At 34.7% G+C, this 21711-nt stretch overlaps 1 protein-coding gene across 1 annotated transcript in view; it reads left to right on the top strand.

The window, feature by feature from the left end:
* The window catches only part of LOC106673932, a 423722-nt gene that overhangs the window by 389215 nt on the left and 12796 nt on the right, over positions 1–21711 (top strand). The window contains exons 3-4 of the mRNA XM_014406324.2: positions 1107–1233; positions 9345–9425. Of these exons, the coding sequence (XP_014261810.1) occupies positions 1107–1233; positions 9345–9425 (208 nt within the window). The remainder of the gene's footprint in view (positions 1–1106; positions 1234–9344; positions 9426–21711) is intronic.

Raw genomic sequence — 21711 nt, 5'->3', positions numbered from 1 at the left:
ACACACAAAACTAGTGAGTGGGAGAGTGTAAGAGTAGGAAAAAAAGGTTGCTAGAGAGTAAATTAGTGAAAAAGATATAGAAAAATATAGATAACTAGATTGATATAGATTGACGCACATAGGGATAGGAAAGGGGAGAGTGTGTTTGTGTGAGAGAGTAAAAAAGTTAGAGAATAAAATAATAAAAAGATTAGATAAATAGATGGAAGAGAGGGAAGGAGAGAAACAGAGTGTGTTATCAAACTTCAAGAAGGTAGATATTTTAAACATTTAATTTAATTTTCAGAATTTTTTTCTTTGATTCAATTTTGTAAGCGAGTTTCCACCGAGAAAAACGAGAAAAATAAGATAAAAAAGAAATGCATGAAGGGCAAAAATGAGTGAGTAAGAGAAACAATACGCCATGCTTCTTGTCCAAATATTTATCAGTGTAATGATAAAGTAACTATGCATTTACAAATAGAAATTTTCAACATGTTTGAGTATGGATATTTGTATAGAAGCTGTTTATATGATACAAATTCATATAAAGGTTTTCGTCAACTTTGACTGGAATCAATTTTTATATTATGAGGAACAAAAAATATTGACATAAATACAAGTCATGACTGACTTGTTTCATTAACCTGAATTAACCCCATAATCTGCTGGAGAAAAAGATATAGACAACATTTTAGGGTGAACTTAGTGAAGTATATTATTTACTCGTCAATTATTCGAGGAGCCAAACAGCTAAGACGGTGCAAGTATCCAAATGGTAAAAACTCATTTCACATTGTTAAATTGTTCAAACATTGAAATGAAGCTAATATTTATAGTTAAAAATGTAGGTATTACTTTGGCCTACTTAGCATATTTCGTCAACGTCAGTACCTCCGTAAATATAAAATTCACAAGCCAGGACATTTCTGACATTAGCGTTCGAACTTCAGAATTGGAAATGAGGGAAAAAGCCACCCTCATACCTAATTTGCCTCCCTCGCTCCTATCGAGTCGGGGGATTTACGATTCCCTTCGAAAAGAGTCATCATGATCAATTCACACAGTCCCATATGGAATTCTAACATGATTGATGAGCGCTGATGAGAGACGTTTTTGATTTGCAGATAAGCCGAGAAGACCCTTGCGACTTCTGCCTCTGCCTCGACGGAGAAGTTTTCTGCTGGTGGCAGCAACAGTGTCTCAACACGACTCAGCAGCAACAGCAACAACCGCAAGTCAACAATACGACAGGTAATCTATAACTTTCAATTAATTAAGGTTTTTAGTTGAAATGGAAAAAAAGTGACATGAGCGGGATTCGAACCCACGATCTTCGGCTAGATGCGCCGCCGCTCTACCATATAGTGACCTCGATCCACTCGGACACTAAATTCCAATCTCAACCCCACCTTTTGAATTTTCTCTCCTTTTTTGCCATTTTTCAAATATCTTGTAATCTATTTGATTCTCGGCGACAAATTAAATGGCCACGGAGAGATTTGGTGAATGTATACTTCATTTTTATTATTAAATTCACTATTTTTCGTGGTCCGTTTGACTAATTAATACCTTTCAATTAATTAAGGTTTTTAATTGAGATAAAGGATCGAGGTCACGATAGCTCAAGTGGGAGAGCAGCGGTGTATCTACTCGAGGATCGTGGGTTCGAATCCCGCTCGTGACACTGACTTTTTTATCTCAACTAAAAACCTTAATTAATTGATAGATATTATTTGGTCATTATTTGGACCAAGAAAAATAGTGAATTTAATAAGTAATCTATATCATTTTTATCTCTCTTTGTATTTTATTTTTCATCATTTACTTAGGGTCGTTAAAACCGTTAAAAAATATAAAAATTTTGATAAAATTTGTTTTAATTATGCCTTTATTGTGTCATTCAAATTCGAACGTTTTCTAGACGTTGACTTTTATCTGGGTTTGCTACGTGGTTTTGTTTTCAGCAAATATTTGCATATTTGATCGTATCAGTTGTTTAATCAAAATTGCAGTCTTGATTTTTTTTTTTGCTCTACCAAACCTATTTTTCCGAAAGTGCGGCTTCGGCACTTTTTCCCTAATCGTGATACCAGGAGCCGTCGGGGCCGGAGATTAAAAAAAGTGCCGGGTTTGAGAAGGTGAAGGAGATGCTTCAATGGATTTACTTTATACGCTCTTGCGACTTCTCAGATAATCGATTCTTGGAACGAGGACCTCACTTCATTCCTTCCGCCTTAAGTTCAAAGGACCCCGAGGGAGACCTAGCAAAATAATGTACCATAAAGGCCAAGGGTTAAAAAAATGAATAAACGCAGGGGTATTTTTAATGCTGACAGCTGTTATCATCATTACAGCAAGTCTAAGGGGGAGCTTATTCTCCCCGACTTCTTAATCCTTAAAAAGAACTTAACAACAACAAATCAATCATTTTAAAAACAACAAACATAATTATGAACGACATAAACTTCAATTTGGATTTAAAGATACCTGTGACGAGGTGTTTCATGATGTTTTCTTCTGCAAAAGTGTACAAATACCGTTTTGGACAAAGAGAATTTGAAACCCACATCGTCTTCTTTTCGTGACAATGTGTCAATGGCGTTTTGAAAAGTCCTTCCCACGTTTTGGAGATATTTTCCAGACAAGTAAAAGCAAAGATAATCGACATAGAAAGGCCTTACGATACGATCATCTATATTATCAGACCGTTTACCGCAATAGCAAATAAAGTGAGACTCAGAACCGAACCTTGAAGAATCCCGTTTTCTTGAATGAACATACTAGATAAATTATTCAGATATCGTGAGATGTGTTCGGGTGTGAAGTAGGTTTCAGAAAAACATTTTCTTTATCGTGCCAACGTTTCGATCTTTTATTGAGATCATCTTCAGGGCCTGGGATTTAGAAACAACGTTTACATTTAACAAATACATTTAGGATGTGGAAAAGTGAATTTATACAATGCAAAATGTATTGTATATTCAAACAAAGCAAAAACAGCAAAATCTCACTGGCACTCTCAACACGACACGCAAGGATGGCACAATTACNTGGTAAAGATGTTTGTAAATCCCAGGCCCTGAAGATGATCTCAATAAAAGATCGAAACGTTGGCACGATAAAGAAAATGTTTTTCTGAAACCTACATCACGCCTGAACACATCTCACGATATCTGAATAACTATCGATTAACGGTCACTAATCTCTACACAATACTAGATAAGGCAGTACCTAATCTCATCCGGAATCTCTCCATTTCGAGGAAGCTTTTTAAAAATTTAGCTATGTTCCCTCTTAAACCACAATCATAGTTTCTTAATAATACCAAATCTCCAGGCCGTGTCGTATGCTTTTTCCAGGTCGAAGAAGACTGCCAAAGCATGCTCTCTCTCTAATAAAGTGTTCTGAACAGCACTTTCAAGGAGCGCTACATGATCTTCAGAGCAAAAGTGCTTTCTAAACCCAGTTTGGTATTAACTGTACAGACCTTTTTTCTCAATAAACCAATTTAACCATTTGTTAATTATGGCTTCCAATGTCTTGCTGAGACATGATGTTAGACAAACAGATCTGTAATTTTCCGGGAGGCTAGGATCTTTACCCGGCTTAGCAATAGGTATCAGGACCGACTCCCTCCAGTGTTCAGGATAATATCCTGCACCCCATATTTCGTTAAATAAATCCAAAAGCTTTGTTTTTCCTTCTGGCGATAGATTTTAATCATGGAGTATGTGATTTAATCACTTCCCGGAGAAGATTCTTTCACCGAACTCAGAACAGGATCCAAAGTGAGGGGAGTGTTTCAAACTTCTTCTTCATCAGTTGCAAAATTTAAATCGTGTCTTTCTTCCTCCTCCTTTATCTGCCTGAAACGCTCCGAATACCAGCTGGAAATAGAAACAGATTCAAAACGACGAGCTATACGCTCCGCAATATGAAACGGTTCTGTTATGACCAACAATTACATATTATTTTCTTTTTAGCATAGCATAAAAATGAGACTGAGATGAAGACATTGATTAACATATATGTATTGCGATTCCCTCACATTAATAGAAAATTTAGAATATTTTAAGGCTTTTTTTTTTAAGTTACATCTCTCTCAACTCTTAGGGTGAAATGTTATGTTCAAAATTGTTGTTTTCAACCTATCCATTATAAGCCATAGTATGTTCGTGTTGACTTACAGTCCAAATAACCGAAGACCAAAAGCTAATATATGGCAAGACATGATTCTGTAGTTTAAAAACCGGAATCTTTTAGATTATTATGTATAACATTTTTTTAATAAGCAATAGTCTTTCTTTACGTTATAATAAACATAAATACACATTTACTTAACTTAGGTAATTGACTCTGTATCACATTACGATGATTAAATTTCATGAGAAGCTTTGTTTTTGAACAATGACTTGACACAAAGGTTATACATTCGGCATGGTTAATGGAATCCTTGTCCAATTGAGGAAAGAGTGAGTAGAGTACGAAACATCATTATTTTGAATCAATCCGACCAGAAAAAGAAGAGCTTTGGATACAATGATTATTTGGAGATCATGAGATGCGGTCTGGTGTGACATAGGTTGTAGAAAAAACATTTTTTTTATCGTGCCAACGTTTCGATCTTGAGAATTAATGTTTGTTTTCCGTGTAGATGTGTCATTCTTGTATGTCGTGTTGAGAGAGCCCTGAAGATGATCTCAATAAAGATCGAAACGTTGGCACGATAAAGAAAATGTTTTTCTAAAACCTACGTCACAACAGACCGCACCTCACGATCTCCAAATAATCATTGGCTAACTGTCACTAAACAACAAACATTGGATACAATTTAAATTAATTTAAAAAATTTAAAAAAAATTTAAAATTTAAATTTAAAAGAAAAGAATGGCAGGAGAGAAAGGTAGAAAACAAAGTGAGACAGTGTGAGTTATTAAAATAGGTGAATAGATTGATTCAGAAGATATGAAAATAGAAAATGTAAAGTATGTACTACTTACTCTAGAGTTAACTTGAGTTTTTCTCAGAAACACTCTACCAAAAAAAAATTAAATAGTATTTTAAAATTCACTAGTTTCGTGGTCCGCTTGATCAATTAATATTATACAATTAATTAAGGTTTTAAGTTGAGATAAAAAAGTCAATGCACGAGCGGGATTCGAACCCACGATCTTCGGCTTGATACGCCGCTGCTCTACGGCTTGAGCTATCATGACCTCGATCCACTCCGACACCAACTTCCCATCTCAACCACACCTTTTTGAATTTTCCCTCCTTTTTGCCATTTTTCAAATGTCGTAATCGGACTGGATTCTCGGCGACAAATGAAATGGCCACGGAGAGCTTTAGTGAAGTGGACTTCATTTCAATTCATTAAATTCACTATTTTTCGTGGTCCGCTTGACCAATTAATAACATTCAATTAATTAAGGTTTTTAAGTTGAGATAAAAATGGTTTTTTACTATGTGGCTACAATAAAACACTTATTATTATTATTAAAGGGCACCGCCCTTCTTTCCTCGCTAAAAAATATATAAAATAGTATTTCCTATTTATTTTTATTTTCCATTTGTTCAGTAAAATATTACATTTATTTATTACATTCGTAAATAGTATTCCAATCAAATTGAATATAAAAAGATATATTATCAATCCGAGGTTCAAATTTTTAATTTCTCTGGATCAAAGATACTTGAAACACACATGACACAAACCCAATATTAATATTTCGATAGGAATTAATCATTTAAAATATATAAATTTTCCGTCTTTTTTTTTGTAAATATACAAACTTTCTTTTTCAGGTCGTTTAATTAAAATCCGTATTATTTTTATTTTTAATCGGATTTGATTAAAGTTTCCCTTTTTAAATCATATTGTTTAGAGCAAACAGTGAAGTTCGGCCCCCCATTGCTTTTAGGAAATAGTGTGTTTTGTTTTAAAGAGGAACAGTTTATTTGATAAAATTTTGCTAAGTTTTTTAACCTCCCCACTTTATTTTAAATATTTGTTTGTTTCTTTTTTTTGCGCCGTTAGGTTGCTTAACATGATTTATGTTTTATATTCCTTTTCTCTTCAAAATCCATCTCCTTTACTGACTTGAAAAAGATCTTGTTCGCTTTCTGAATTCACATAAGGAAGGGGGCAAGAGAGAGCGAAAGTGTGTGTGAGAGAGAGGGAGTCAGTTTGGAAATGAGTTTTGTAAACAAATGGTTCGCCATTCAATTCAATTTGTAAAGTCTCCACCCCCCTCGCCGCTTCGCCGGTTTTATAAACGGACTTTCTGAAACAAATTGGACTAAATCTCAATTAATTCCAATGAATGTGCTCCAAATTAACGCGGTAATTTCATTAGTCACTCTTTCGCTCCATTAGGACTTTCTTTTATTTCAACTCGGAAACAAAAAAAGTAGATGAGAGTTTCAATTATTTACATATAAAATAAAACTGTTGAATAAGACGGGAAGATATGAACTTTTAGCCTTTGACATTACTTTTCACACTAGGGAATTTAGCCATAGCATTTGTTTTTCAAAATGTTAACACATTATTTTCATTGTTTTCCAATGCTATTATTGCTTCGAGGATATGCGGACACCAGATTGCAAGGGTATAATGTCATATTTCATTTATGTTCTTATACAACCGACATCATTTTCGGCGGATGAGTCACCAAAGGGTTTATACATCATCGGCACCTGTGCCCGTTTCTTTAATGCTTTCGGCAATTTCTTCCTCTTAAAACTAGAACTAAAGTAATATTGGGTATACGGGTGCGCCGAGGCGGGGCCAATTTGAAAATTGAAGTTTTAAGGGTTAACAGAAGTTGGGTAAGAAAGTAGTTCGAACAAAAGGTCTAGAACTGCCAACGACTTGATGTTTACGGCGTAAATTATATGATTCGAAATGGTTGTATGTACTATTTGTCCTAATAATCAAATCGGAGACATAACTTCAAGCCCAAATCGCTAAATCATAATTAAAATTTAGCAATAAAATGCAATTTACGTACTCAGATTTTTATTAAAAATTTAACGCGACTTCCATCCGCACAAGAGAATAATAATCATATACTTAAATAGATTTTGTGGGTTTTTCAAAACATACAATTTAAATACGTCTTAAAATGCGTTTAAAATTCTGTCAAGAACTTCTTTCCATTTTGAATGTGAAATCCTGTAAATTCTTTGCAAGCATTCACTCACTCTCTTTCACCCATTTACGCACATTTGCACGCATGTATCGCTCTTGCCTTCATATTCATTCTTTCTTTCTCTATCGCGGTCTGTAAGTACAGCTATTTTATTCTGTTTTTCTTCCTCCATCTGTCTTTCTGTCTGTCTGTCTCTTTCTCTCTCTCTCTCTCTCTCTCTCTCTCTCTCTCTCTCTCTCTCTCTCTCTTCGTCTATGTCCCTCTGTCCCCTTTCTCTCTCTCTCTGTTTCTCACTTTCTCTCTTTCTCTCTCTCTGTTTCTCACTTTCTCTCTTTCTCTCTCTCCTTCTCTCTTTTCTCTCTCAATCTGTCTGTCTTCTCTCTCTATCTCCTCTCTCTCTCTCTCTCTCTCTTTCTCTTACTCTTTTTATTTTTACCTCTCTGTCTCTGTCTGGCTGTATCTCTCTCTACTCTCTCTCTCTCTCTCTCTCTCTCTCTCTCTCTCTCTCTCTCTCTCTTCGTCTATGTCCCTCTGTCCCCTTTCTCTCTCTCTCTGTTTCTCACTTTCTCTCTTTCTCTCTCTCTGTTTCTCACTTTCTCTCTTTCTCTCTCTCCTTCTCTCTTTTCTCTCTCAATCTGTCTGTCTTCTCTCTCTATCTCCTCTCTCTCTCTCTCTCTCTCTTTCTCTTACTCTTTTTATTTTTACCTCTCTGTCTCTGTCTGGCTGTATCTCTCTCTACTTCTTTCTTTCTCGCTCGCTCTCACTCTCTCTTTTGTTCGCTCTTACTCATTCTCTTTTTCCTCTCTGTCTCTGACGTCTGTATCTCTCTTTCTTTCTCTCTCTAGCTCGCTCTTACTCTTTCTATTTTTATCTCTCTCCCTCCCTCTCTCTCACTCTCTGTCTCTCTCTCTCTCTGACCTCTGTATCTCTCTTTCTTTCTCTCTCTAGCTCGCTCTTACTCTTTCTATTTTTATCTCTCTCCCTCCCTCTCTCTCACTCTCTGTCTCTCTCTCTCTCTGACCTCTGTATCTCTCTTTCTTTCTCTCTGTTTTTGACGTCTGTATTTCTCTTTCTTTTTCTCCGTAGCTCGCTCTTACTCTTCCTCTTTTTATCTCCGTGTCTCTGTCTGACTGTTTGTCTGTATCTCTCTTTCTCTCTTCCCCCTTCCTTTCTTTGTCTTTCTCTCTCACCCTCTCACCTTCCTTGAAAGGACTTCAAATATTCGAAAAGTTAAAAAATATTTGTCATTGTGTTTAGATTAAGTTATTACTATTTGACCTCCTTCCGATCCCCTTATTATTAAATAAAAAATATTTTGTTATAAGTTGTCGCTAGACAATGTTAATGGATACGTTAAATACATATTTTGATGGAAACTACATGAAAAAATGCGTTCAATGGATAGTGTCGCTTTCTTTTTCAGGAAAATTTGGCTAGCACACATGTACACATTATATAAATTTATATGCCGTTCACAATTTGGTTTCATTCCGCTTAATTCGAGTAAATGTAGAGTTCCAATGGTTGTCAACGTTCTTCAACCACCTCCCCCTTCCGTAGTTACGTGATTTTCCCCATCACGTTAAACAACGTCGAATTTTCATTTCGCTTAAAAGCTTAATTTTTTACGAGGGTTCGATCAACAGAGATCATATCAACCCTCGAGGTGCCGGTGATTTTGGGGGAAAACAATTTGTAAGCGATCATTCTGTGAGGGTTTACATTTTCCAGCAGTGTGAAACAATGATATTAAAATTTGAAATTTTTCAAACATTTAAAAATTTTTATCTTTTGACGGCGTGCCAGGTACAAATTTTTCTAATTTTCGTACATGCCAATGAAACCTTAAAAGAAAATTTAGTGAACTTTTCAGTAAGGAGTCTTGGAACTATATAGGATTTGGTGAAAACAAAGCCAATATATGCTGGAAAAAACCGAAATTACAAAATATAGAAAACCGAACATGGTTTATATGGTATTATTTCTTCCGTTTTGGGGGTAGATTGTTTGGTGAAGTAAATGCATAGGGTAGAAAAACCTGTACACAATTATAAATCATGATACAAAGGTTAATCCAGACGACTAATGCTCCCATAGTTGTCTTAATCTTTTGTCTAAAACTTTTCGTTATTAAAACTGCCTCTATGGACCCTTCACAAAGAATTTATTAAGTTTTTACAAAATTATTTATATTATAATTCATTTCAGAGAGCGAGGAGTGGGTGGAGGAATCCAGCTACAACTCGACAAACACGCCTGCCCCTCAAGAAACGACATGTAGAGTAATGGGTGAGTATGAAATTAACATCTATAAATTATACTAAATTATTTTATTCACTAGGTTTCGTCGTCCACTTGAACAATTAATATCTTTCAATTAATTAAGGTTTTTAGTTGAGATAAAAAAGTCAATGTCGGGGATTCGAACCCACGACCTTCGGCTAGATACGCCGCTACTCTACCACTTGAGCTATCGTGACTTCGATCGACTCGGACACCAACTTCCCATCTCAACACCATCTTTTGAATTTTCCCAGTTCGAATCCCACTCGTGACATCGACTTTTTATCTCAACTAAAAACCTTAATTAATTGAAAAATCTAAATTATTTTGTTACTCTTAAACATAAACATTGGCAATTTAAATATGAAAAGATCAAATTGTGATTCCGTTATAACAATTTTTAAAAAAGCTGTGGTTAATTGAATACAAAGGATTTTCAAATGTTGAAACATTTGTATTTTTTAACATACAACTAAACAACAACATTAAACTATATTACAATTAATTAAGGTTTTTAGTTGAGTTAAAAAAGTCAGTGTCACGAGCGGGATTCGAACCCACGACCTTCGGCTAGATACGCCGCTGCTCTACCACTTGAACTATCGTGACCTCGATCCACTCGGACATCAACTTTCTATCTCAACCCCACCTTTTGAGTTTTCCCTTTTCAACATTCGGTATCTAGCCGAAAATCGTGGGGTCGAATCCCGCTCGTGCCACTGACTTTTTTATCTCAACTAACAACCTTAATTAAGTGTAATATATTAATTGGTCAAGCGGACCACGAAATTAGTGAATTTAATGAATTAAACCGTATGTTTTTTTTTAATTTTCACTGTAGATTTTATATCATAAAAAAAAATATATACGAGGTAAAAAAAGGTATGTGAGTAAAAATCACAAGCATTCGAAGAATTCTAGATATGACGGTCTGCCAATGTACACTGACAATATGTAGTACTTAAAACACCATCGTAACCATTTTTAATACCGCCCTGCATGATTTTCCTATAATCCTATTTCCAGAGGAATGAAGTGAAACATTAAGAGTCTTTGTGTCCGGACCGGTTTGGGCTTTACTTATTACGCCCCTCTGTTCTTGAGGAGAGAGGTTGAGGGCCTAAGAGGAAGAGAGAGAGAGAGAGAGAGAGAGAGAGAGAGATTTATTGATTTAGGCACCTTCCCCTTCTTCATCATTCCGAATTTTCTTATTTCCTTTCTGCCCCCAATTGGGTTTTTTCGTCGAGTCGGGCGTTAGATATACCGATTTCATTTCCTTTTAATTGACTCCTTCTTCTCCAAAACAAAAAGGAAACACATCAATTACAATTTTTTTTGATCGGAACAGGAAACCATTTGTTTTGGAATAATTGACAAATTGACCTTTGAAACGTCTCTGATTCATTCAGGCACTTTTGATAAATATTTGAACGGAGAAGGTACATCTCAATTGGCGACCTTATTTGAAAAGAATACTGCTCAAACTAAAAAACAAGATTTATAGATAGATTTTTAAACTATCCAAAATTAAGAGAAATAGAAACAACAATAAACTTTTTTTAACAAACAAAAAACAGCAAATATTTGATCCGTTATGTTATTTACGGATTCGAGATTTATAGTAAAAAGTCCATAGTTTGTTTTTTCAATGTTCAATAGTTCAAGTTTTAGGTCAATCAGACGACATGATCATTTATTGCTGGACAATTGATCAAACCTGATTGCTTTCTATATAAAATAGGCTTTCCTTCGGGGAGATAAACCTGTATAAACTTACACTTAATATATATAATAAATTAAAAAATTTAGGCGGTTCAGCCCACCGGGACGGATGGACCCGCTCATTGTACGTCCTTCCCAGGTCTACGAATGTTTGGACGAAGTACTAAGCGCCCCAAGCTTGCGAAGAGTACGATTATAACAACTCATTAAGTGGATATGGTGCGTTACGACCCGTGGGCGAGGAACGGTGAAGTGAAATACGGGCCATACTTTCATAACATCTCCAGTTACTCCTGCGACATGTGCTTGAGACGATGCAGCTGAAGAAGCAATGCAACCGTTGACCCAGTAAAGAACAGTGGCCAAGATTGGTCATAAAAGATCCTGGCATAAACCTACGTAAGGATCTTCCGACGTGGCAGCCGTTTTTTGTTAAGGAAGATAGACGCTGTAAGGTCTATAACCCGATAAGCCCAGTACTTACTAAGTAGTACTACTGCTTCTCATTGCGCTAAAGTCGACTCGATACTGTGAAGATGAGAATACTTTAAGCTGTTCAATGAGGCGGGATATGACCTGGGGCAGAGCGAAACCTAAGAAGTGACTTCTGCTCAACCACTTGCCTCATACACCGCCATAACGCATAAATGATTATTCTACTTGAGCCCTCTTCTCGTTTTACAACGAGTAGTTTTCGTTTTCAATGCTTGATGATAATGATGATGGGCTAGAAATGGGAATTATACATTCCCCAAGCACTGCAGACATCTGGCTTATTGTACTTTTCCTATTTGCTTGGTTCTGTTCTATTTATTCGGACTTTTTCTTAAAAAGTAATAGGTGCTTCACTATCATTGCTGCGATGCTTTTCCCGGGTCTTCTTGATACCCAAGGTTATGCCTTTCTTTAGCAGTTTCTTACTCCCCATCGCATAACAAACAAATGGGCTCATCATTGAATATACCGATGTTATGTAAGTTCTCAGACGACAGTGTCCCATATATGTAGCAGTGTTTGTCAGTTTTGGGAAAAGCACTCAGGCTTACCGCAGGTCCACGGTTGGATGAAATCCTTCGGGAAGCTGTACAGGACGTCCAGATAGAGACCTTAGAAACGTTGCTTCCAAAAATCTCTCTCTGTATTCATGCAATCGCGTTGTGAGACGAAGGAAGATAACATCGAGTACATTTAAAACCACAGATTAAGTTGTCACTTCTAGTACAGGAAGTGCTGAACAGTACATTATTCGGGTAAAGCTGTGTCGCTCATAGCAACAGAAGCCGGCCTCGCTTGCTCTGAGGGTTTCGTGTGAGTCATGTGGTATATGGATAGCATGGAAATGTATATATTAGCTAACGGGACTGTAGCAATGATCTCGGCCAGGGAACACTTACTCGAAGTGGAGTAGCAGAAGGAAGCTATTAGAGTAGAACAAGTGAAGAATATAATTATGCCATCTGTTCTTTAGGAGAAGCGGATGAAACCCTGAGATAGAGAGAGAGAAAGAGAGAAAGTTAAAGTAAGAGATAGAAAGAATCAATTTTCGAGGTCTCTTTTTAATCTGGCAGTTTTTTTTTTTTGGTTTTTTTTTTATATCAACCCTCCTGGGTGCCGGTGTTTTTGAAAAAAATCACATTTGTAAGTACGTCGGGTTCGAATGCAGGGCCGCTGGATTCGAACCCGGGACCTTTACCTTACAGTGATGAGTGCCGAGTCAACGCCTAACCCGTTGCGGCCACCGGCGCCCCTCTGATAGTTTTTATCATCAATTGGATTATCTTAAATCGTACAATTGGAAAAAAATTCCATTATTATCATTGCATAAATAGGGAAAAATTTTAAAAAACAGGTAATTACCCTAAACTTTTCATTTTTTTAAATTTAGTTGTGTTACCAAAACAACACAAGAAAAACCATATTATCGTTGTAGTCAATAATATCCCATTAACTACACTTTACGACACACAGTTAAAAATGACCTGTCTAAATCAGAACAAACTTAGAAAAATTAGGAAGGCTGAGCATGATTATTTAATCTATCAACAGAACTTACATAATTCTACGTTAATTTCAATTTATTAAAAATATTTTTCTTTGGAAAAGTTAAAAATAAAATTCTGGAGTTACCAGGATTGCAATAAATAAATAATTTTTACGAGTTGAGACGAGAGAAACTAGAATTTCAAGTATTCGACGAAAAATTGTAAATTAATTTGCATAAATTATAGTTAAAAATGATATAAAGTTGCATATTTCTTCTACAAATAATGATTATTTGTAATTCAAATAATTAAATGATTATTTAATCTATCAACAGAACTTACATAATTCTACGTTAATTTCAATTTATTAAAAATATTTTTCTTTGGAAAAGTTAAAAATAAAATTCTGGAGTTACCAGGATTGCAATAAATAAATAATTTTTACGAGTTGAGACGAGAGAAACTAGAATTTCAAGTATTCGACGAAAAATTGTAAATTAATTTGCATAAATTATAGTTAAAAATGATATAAAGTTGCATATTTCTTCTACAAATAATGATTATTTGTAATTCAAATAATTAAATGATTATTTAATCTATCAACAAAACTTACATAATTCTACGTTAATTTCAATTTATTAAAAATATTTTTCTTTGGAAAAGTTAAAAATAAAATTCTGGAGTTATCAGGATTGCAAGAAATAAATAATTTTTACTAGTTGAGACAAGAGAAACCAGAATTTCACGTATTCGACGAAAAATAAATTAATTAATTTGCATGAATTATAATTAAAAATTATATAAAATTTCATATTTCTTCTACAAATAATTCTGTTATTTATGTAATGAATATTATTTTTATACTAAATTTTTCTGTCCGCGTTTTCCGACTCAGTTCATGGAACATTAAGATAATGTAGGCATAATGGTGTCCTCGGAGATACTTTAATTCGATTCAGCGTCGTTTCCTGCCATCGTATAATCTGCAGACTGTAGGAAAGAGTGCAATTAATATCCTATCGTAAGATGTAAAGGGTCGCGTTCGGATGGCTCCGAGCCAAGGGCTTAATGTCTGAGGTGGGCAAACCATTTCCACCGTGTACTTAGCCGGTGAACAACACCGTGCCCGGAATAAAATATAATTTTCCCGGATCGATAAGTCGATGGCTCCCTTCCACCCTTTGTTTATCATCTGATTAAACGAACTGTGGCCCTTTTCGGCGGGCGCGCGCTACTGCTGAAGAAAGAGAAATAGCGGAATCAAAACAGAACATGTTTCGCCGTTCAATTACTTTAGCCCCGGGCGGGATGGTAATTGTTTTTTCAATGTTGGGTTCAATCAATACCCGACAGTTTTTCCGCCTGAAACAACAACCATGTAAGATTTTCCTTAAACATCTTCCTGTAATAAAAAAGTATATATAATTTCCTAATAGAGACATTAAGTACCATGAAGTAAGTTTGGTCAATATGCACCATATCACTTTACAATAGAGCATGTAAACTAACACAGTTTTGTTGAATTAAACTCATGTTTAAAATTAATTGCTTAATAAAAATTGTTGATGAATTGAGACTTTAATTAAAACACGCTGATTATCAATTAATTCTGCTTAGGTTAAACACTCTTGGTTTACATATATTATATTTGTATTTATTATATTCTATATTTTAGTTTCGGATATCTGAGCTCTTCAAAAAAGGTTGCCCTTTTTCCCTTTCCTGCATATAAAATTTTCCACAGAATCTACCAAAAAAGGGAGTATAAGTATTCCAAAATTAAAAAACATACGACTAAAAAACAGTTTTATGTATGGTTTTTATGTCTGTTTCTAAATAAATAAAAGAAACTGTATAATACGCATGGAATATGAAATCGGGTATTGGCATTGATTATATTATAATAAAATAATTAATAATATAACATTTTTCAATCAAATGAAACTTTTTTTCAACCAAATGAACCTTTTTTCAATCAAATGATCTTTAACTTAAATCGTTCTTTAAAAAGAATTTTGTCTAGTTGGTTAGGCTAAACCGGCAACACACATCTGCGTTGCAAAAGTGTAGGCTCGAAGTGCCTTTTTTTCGCCCAAGTAATCTAAGCGTGTTTAGTCTTTGAAAATTAATTATTATATAATAAAATATAACAACATGAATAATCTACAGAATAAACTTGAATTTATTTGTTTATATAGTGGAGGTAATTGCGGGGGGGGAATAAAAAAAAATCTTGCACTTTTTTCTTCTTTCATCATCTCAAGTCACCCATGGACAAGTCGAGAAAGTTTTCAGTACGCTTTGTACGAATTTAATCGCATTTGCGCTTTTTTTAGAAGTCAAATGGCGAATGTATTATACAAGTACGATAAAAATTACATAATTGTTTAATAATAACGAATCGAGAGGGAAAATTTCATAAAAAATTATTCTGAAATAGAACTTAAATATTGAAATGAAAAAAGTGGCAAGGAAATCATCAATTATCATCAAGCATGTTGTCATGTATTAAACCGAGAATTGTTTAAAAATTTGATCTTTTCTGTAGTTACGGATTCCTGTCCGCGCTGATACAGCTTTGGCAATCAAATTTTAAAGATCTCTTTTTATATATATGTCTACAGTATCTTTTTATACTGTTTCACAAGTTTATTAACCAATGAATTTTAATATTTAAAAAAGAGGAAGAATTGGAGTACGAAAGAAGTTTTTTTTTAAAGAGTATAGAAGTACGGTTGCTCGCGCACAAGAGAAGCTTATCGCACTTTTAGAGGATAATAGAAAAATTGATTTTACATAAACGCCTTACTGGGGTAAACATTCCGTACACCAAGTTTGAATCAAATTTTATACTTCTAAAACTCGTAAAGAAACAAAGAAAAACTAGATTTTAAAAGATTTATGATTTTAATAAATGGATTCCATTGTCCGAAAGATTTTTTTGCATTTCAATTTGGAAAATAAGTCTGTTTTGAGAATACAAAAGTCAATTTAATTAGACAATAATTATATATCCATCCTACTCTTCAAACAATTGCATCCTTGGAGACAAGTTTAAAACTTTTATGGTATGTCAAGACTACAGCACCAGATCACCAGACAAAAGGGCAGCAAAAGGCTCTACCCAAGTCTTACATTTCACTTTTTTTTTAGCATTCTAGTTTATTCTCAATGACTTGTCTCCTTGTTCGAAATGGGGTGGCACCTTCTACAGGAACATCCGCACCAGGGGTAAAAGTTTTGAGCTCGGGGGAAAGTATATATTTTAAATTTTTAGGAATGTGTATTCTAGACATAATGCGGTTCGCCTTAAAATATGCACATGCCAACTTTTCCTTTAAAATATGTACTTTATTAAATCAAGATGAGTTAAGAGGTTTTTGTCTTTTCTGCGTTGCAAAATTGTAGGTACCGAGTGTCGTTTTCTTTCAACCACATAATCTAAGCATGGAACGGCTTTGAAAATTATTTATTAATAAAGAACAACGATGACTCGAATAATCTACATCTACGAATAGCCAAATTGTTTTGTTTATATGTAGTCCATTGGAGGAAAAAACTTTGTTAATTTGTTTCCCACGCACTTATAAGGTTATTATTGCCTAGAAAGTGAACGTAATGACAACAGCATAACTCTTTTCCGAAGCATCATAAAACCTTAAATGACACGGCATTAGAAAGAAACGATGACTTAGGTATCTTGAATTCAATCGGAGAGGGAATCTCGGAAGTAAAAGACTGACCACCTTTTAAATTTTCCCTCCTTTTCGAAATTTTTCCTAAAAACCTTAATTAATTATAATATATTAATTGGTCAAGCGGACCACGAAATTAGTGAATTTAATGATTAAGAACGAAATACACTTCACTAAACCTCTCCATGGCCATTTCATTTGTCGTCGAGAATCCAATCCGTTTACAAGACATTTGAAAAATGGCAAAAAAGGAGGGAAAATTCAAAAGGTGCGGTTGAGATGAATGAAGAATGAATAATCATTCTTATTAATTTTTATTTTACTCTTTAGTGTAATTAATGTACATATTCAGTTAATGCTTTTTTAATTTTAATTCTTTTTTGTCGTTGTAATTTTTAATCCATTATATTTTGTGGTCCGATTGACCAAATAATTTCTTTCAATTAATTAATTTTTATGGAAGGTTTTGGTTGAAATGAAAAAGTCGGTCCCATCCAAATTCGAAAGGTGGGTTGATGTGGGAAGTTGGCGTCCGGGTGGATCGAGGTCACGATAGCTCAAGTGGTAGAGCAGCGGCGTATCGAGCCGAAGATCGTGGATTCGAATCCCCCTCGTGCCAATGAATTTTTTATCTCGACTAAAAACCTTAATTAATTATAATAGTTAATTTTAATTAACGTTTTTGTTATAAACGGGAACTGTGTTTAAGCAGCTGGCTTAATAATTATGCACGTTGATTGCAAAAATAATTAATTTTAATAAAAGAAGAAAACGCGATAACTGAAAAATGAGACGAATTATGTCAATTGTTACTACTACATAATGTTGTAATGTACTACTCAGAGACAACCTTGATCATTCGTTTAATAGCATTTTAATTTTTAGATTTGCTCAGGAACTATCCTCTGCTTTAAATATTTTTGTCAAATATGCTTTGTTATCAATAAATGCGAGCAGGACTACCAAATTAACAGAGGTAACCCCCACGAAGGATTAATGGTTAACGGGGCGGCTCACCCTTTTACCTGGCCCTTAAACCGGTGCTTGCGGTGTTGCGAGATTCGTTGTTGAAGGGTTTAGGGCCTCCGGCATAATTGAACCTCCTTACCAAAGCAGTCACCGGAGGGCCAATTGTCCTCACAAAACCTCCTTCACTACCTACAAAGCTGTAACTTCAAAGCGTGACGCAAAACACCCTCGCTAGGCTAATAGTCTGCCATTCAAATCAACGTGTACTACACTTTCCTTAGAAATTTTTCATTTTTCCCTTTTTCAATCGACCTGTGCAATAATTTAAACTATAATTTATGATTTATAAAAATAGCTTAATTGATTAATTTTTTAACTTTTTATCTCAACTTAGACCTTAGAAAGAATAATTAATTGATAGAAAGAAATAACTTAGTCAATTGACTACGAAAACGAAAATGATTAAATAATGTTTAAATAAGTATTTTATGAATATATTAAAAGGTGAGTGGTGTTTAGTGACCGTTAATGATTATTAGGAGATCGGGAAATGCAGTCTGGTAGGACGTAGGTTTAGAAAAACTCACTAGTTTTCGTGGTCCTCTTGACAAATTAATATCATTCAATTAATTCGAATCCCGCTCGTGACACTGATTTTTTTTTATCTCAACTAAAAACCGTAATTAATTGTTTAGAAAAACATTTTCTTTATAGTCCTAACATTTCGATCTTTATTGAGATCATCTTCAGGGTTGAAAGTGATGTTTTCTGTGCAGATGTGTCATTGTGTGTCACAACACTTTCAACAAGATACACATTTACACGAAAACAAACACTTTGAGCCCTGAAGATGATCTCAGCGAAGTTCGAAACGTGGCACGATAAAGAAAATGTTTTTCTAAACCTACACCGCATCTCACGATCTTCAAATAGTTTCTATCAGTATTGACTAGTCGAGTAATAAAAAACATTTAAATTATTTTTCAGTGGTTCAATCACGTTTAAAACAATTAATCTAACGTTTATCAATATTTGATTTTAATACGAAAAAATTAACGTAAACAAAAAGTTAAAAATAAATAATTTATTGACGGTATGCATATAACGTCAAATTTATGTTAAAGTAATTCTCTTTAATTGTATATAAGCTGTTAAATTTTTAGATAATTTCTTAATTAAATGCAAACCGAAACGTTAACTATATTGCAAATTTTTGTCTTTAATTCTCAATTTAGTGTTGATACTGTTTTTTATAAATTGTTTCTTTTAAGGCCATAAAACATTATGCTAGAATCAAATTTACTTATTGTAACTTAAGTAGCAGTAAAAAAATAAAATGCTTCAGCATAAACAATTGGTAGAAAAATACAATACCCCTCCCTTTGCTTAGAAAGTGAATTTTTCATATCTTATTGTCTAGTAAGAAATAAACTAACTAGAGATCTTTGGAAAAATGTCAATTAAGGTTTCAGGTGGGGGCCCTAATCTCGTACACTGACAGATTAAAGATAGGACAGGGAGTAGATATATAGGTAAAAAACCGAATTACAACCAAGCAAAACAGCTCGGACTGGTCCTAACAAACTTTCTTGAAATCCATGCAACTCTGTTCACAGTTTCACTATTTTTCGTGGTCCGCTTGACCAATTAACATCAATTAATTAAGGTTGAGATAAAAAAGTCAGTGTCACGAGCGGGATTGAAAAATGGCAAAAAGGAGGGAAAATTCAAAAAGGTGGGATTGACATGGCAAGTTAGTGCCTCAGGGGATCGAAGTCACGATAGCTCAAGTGGTAGAGTAGCGGCGTATCAAGCCGAAGATCGTGGGTTCGAATCCCGCTCGCTCCTCGTTCAAAGGGTTTAATAAAGAAAAACAAAAAGAGCTTAAATTTGCATACATAATTAGGCAAATCAGTCAGTTATAAAGGCGCTATATGCATATGCTTTCAGCTTCAAAGTAGTCTATGTTTCTAAAGTGATCTAACGGCCATGGAAATTACAGCAAGGTTACCTTAAAATTGTTTCCAAGACATGTAAGTCAGAATGAAATGAACATGCAACTAGAGAATAAAAGTGGAAGCGTGATCACCCATGTGACCAAAACCATACCTAGGTGCACCGGGGAATGTGCTAAAGTTGGAGCTGAAAAAATGGCTTCAGTTAGGAAAACCCAAGTACAGTAGAACTGGTTAACTGGCCATCTAGTATAAGCAGAAATGTACAATAACACTATTTTCTGACGTATGTGATATGTGTATACATAATTTATTACGCATTTGAAAACCAATAGAAAGATGTATGTATGTAAAATGTTCACATTAAAGACGACAGCAATGTTATATTTTGAAAAAGTCTATTTTCTTTTCTATTTGAACATTTACAGAATTTTTCAATGCAAAATCTCTCCATTTTTTTCACGATTAGAACGTTTGTAGCAGTTACTGTTCAATGTATATCAGTGGCTACCACCATTGCATTTCTTGTTTCAAAATGAGATCATTTTTCCACCTCTTCAACACGACTGTCATTCTGTTAATTGCCCTTTGTGTTCTCTTTGGCAGTTAATGATATGATTTCTTCATCAGTCAAAAACTAAAAAAATCATTTATAGTTTATCGTCACAGTTTATCTTCCAATCATCAATGTCTTCAGGCTGTAATTGTAATACTATTGGAAGATCTATAATGGATACTTTTCTGCTATCCCTTTGCCAATCGTTGTCTATACTTTTGCCAACGTTCAATTCTCGACAGATTTTTGCTACAGGCTGACCACAATCAAACCCCTTAATTTTCTTGAGGCGCGTCTCCATACTCATAACAACGAGTTTACGCTTCGTTATAGATTCACTCATTATTAATCGCAATAATTAACAAACGCCCAGTACGAACGTGAAACATGGACTGACAGTAGGAACAAATATCCCAGAAAATTAGGTGTTGTTGAGGACAAGTTCTTCGAATTCTTATAATATCTGGCTCCAGTAAAAAACAAGCCCCCTCGTCATGTCATTTTCCGTGAAAGTCACGCTTCCTTTTCCCTGTCGTCGTATTTTTTTTCTTTTTTTTAGCTGCCTTTTATCTTTTGTCGTCTTTTTTCTCATCAGGCCGGTTAATCCGAAGGACGGTTAATGCGTGGCCGGATAACAGGGGTTCTACTGGAAAAAAGCACCAAGTTTCAGACAAGCTAAGTGATTTGTAAATTAAGTTGGTACTGTGTACATAATAATTCGACAACAAAATTCCAAGGAATCCTTTTTATAAACAGGTTTTTTATCGAGTAGTTTAGGCTAAACCGGCAAGAGTGTAGCTACAGAGCGCCGTATTCGTTCGCCCACATAATGTAAGACGACAGCTTTGAAAATTAATAATTAATCAAAAGCTACGATAACTTAAATAATCGACAGAATAAACTTGAATTTGTTTATTTACATAGTGGAGATTCGTGACAAAAAAATTATTTCAATGGTTTGCCTCGCATTTTGTTTCTTTCGACATCTTAAGCCACCAGGCAGATTACCTGAAGAATAAGGACAATCATTAAAGGATTAATACGATTTTGATCAAATTCAGTGCTTTAAGGACATGCGAAGTTCTAAGAATTGTAATATCTGGCTCCAGTAAACAACAGACATCACTTCCCTTTCACTCTCGTCGTCTTTTTTTTCTCATTAGGCCGGTTAATCCAAAGGTCCAGGTATCAGACAAGTTAAATAATTCATAAATTAAATTCATAATGAGTAAGTAATTCAACAACGAAATTTCTAGGAAACCCTTTTATAAACAGGTTTTTATCGAGTTAGGCTAAACCGGCAGGACACATGCCTGGCAAAACTGTAGCTACTGAGCGCCGTTTTCTTTCGCCCACTTAATTTAGGACGACAGATTTGAAAATTAATAATTAATCAAAAGCAACATGACTTGA

Source organism: Cimex lectularius, unplaced genomic scaffold, assembly GCF_000648675.2.
Source record: "Cimex lectularius strain Harlan isolate CLEC.00 unplaced genomic scaffold, Clec_2.1 scaffold15, whole genome shotgun sequence".
NCBI lineage: Eukaryota > Metazoa > Arthropoda > Insecta > Hemiptera > Cimicidae > Cimex > Cimex lectularius.
This window is presented reverse-complemented; position numbering and strand designations above follow the sequence as displayed.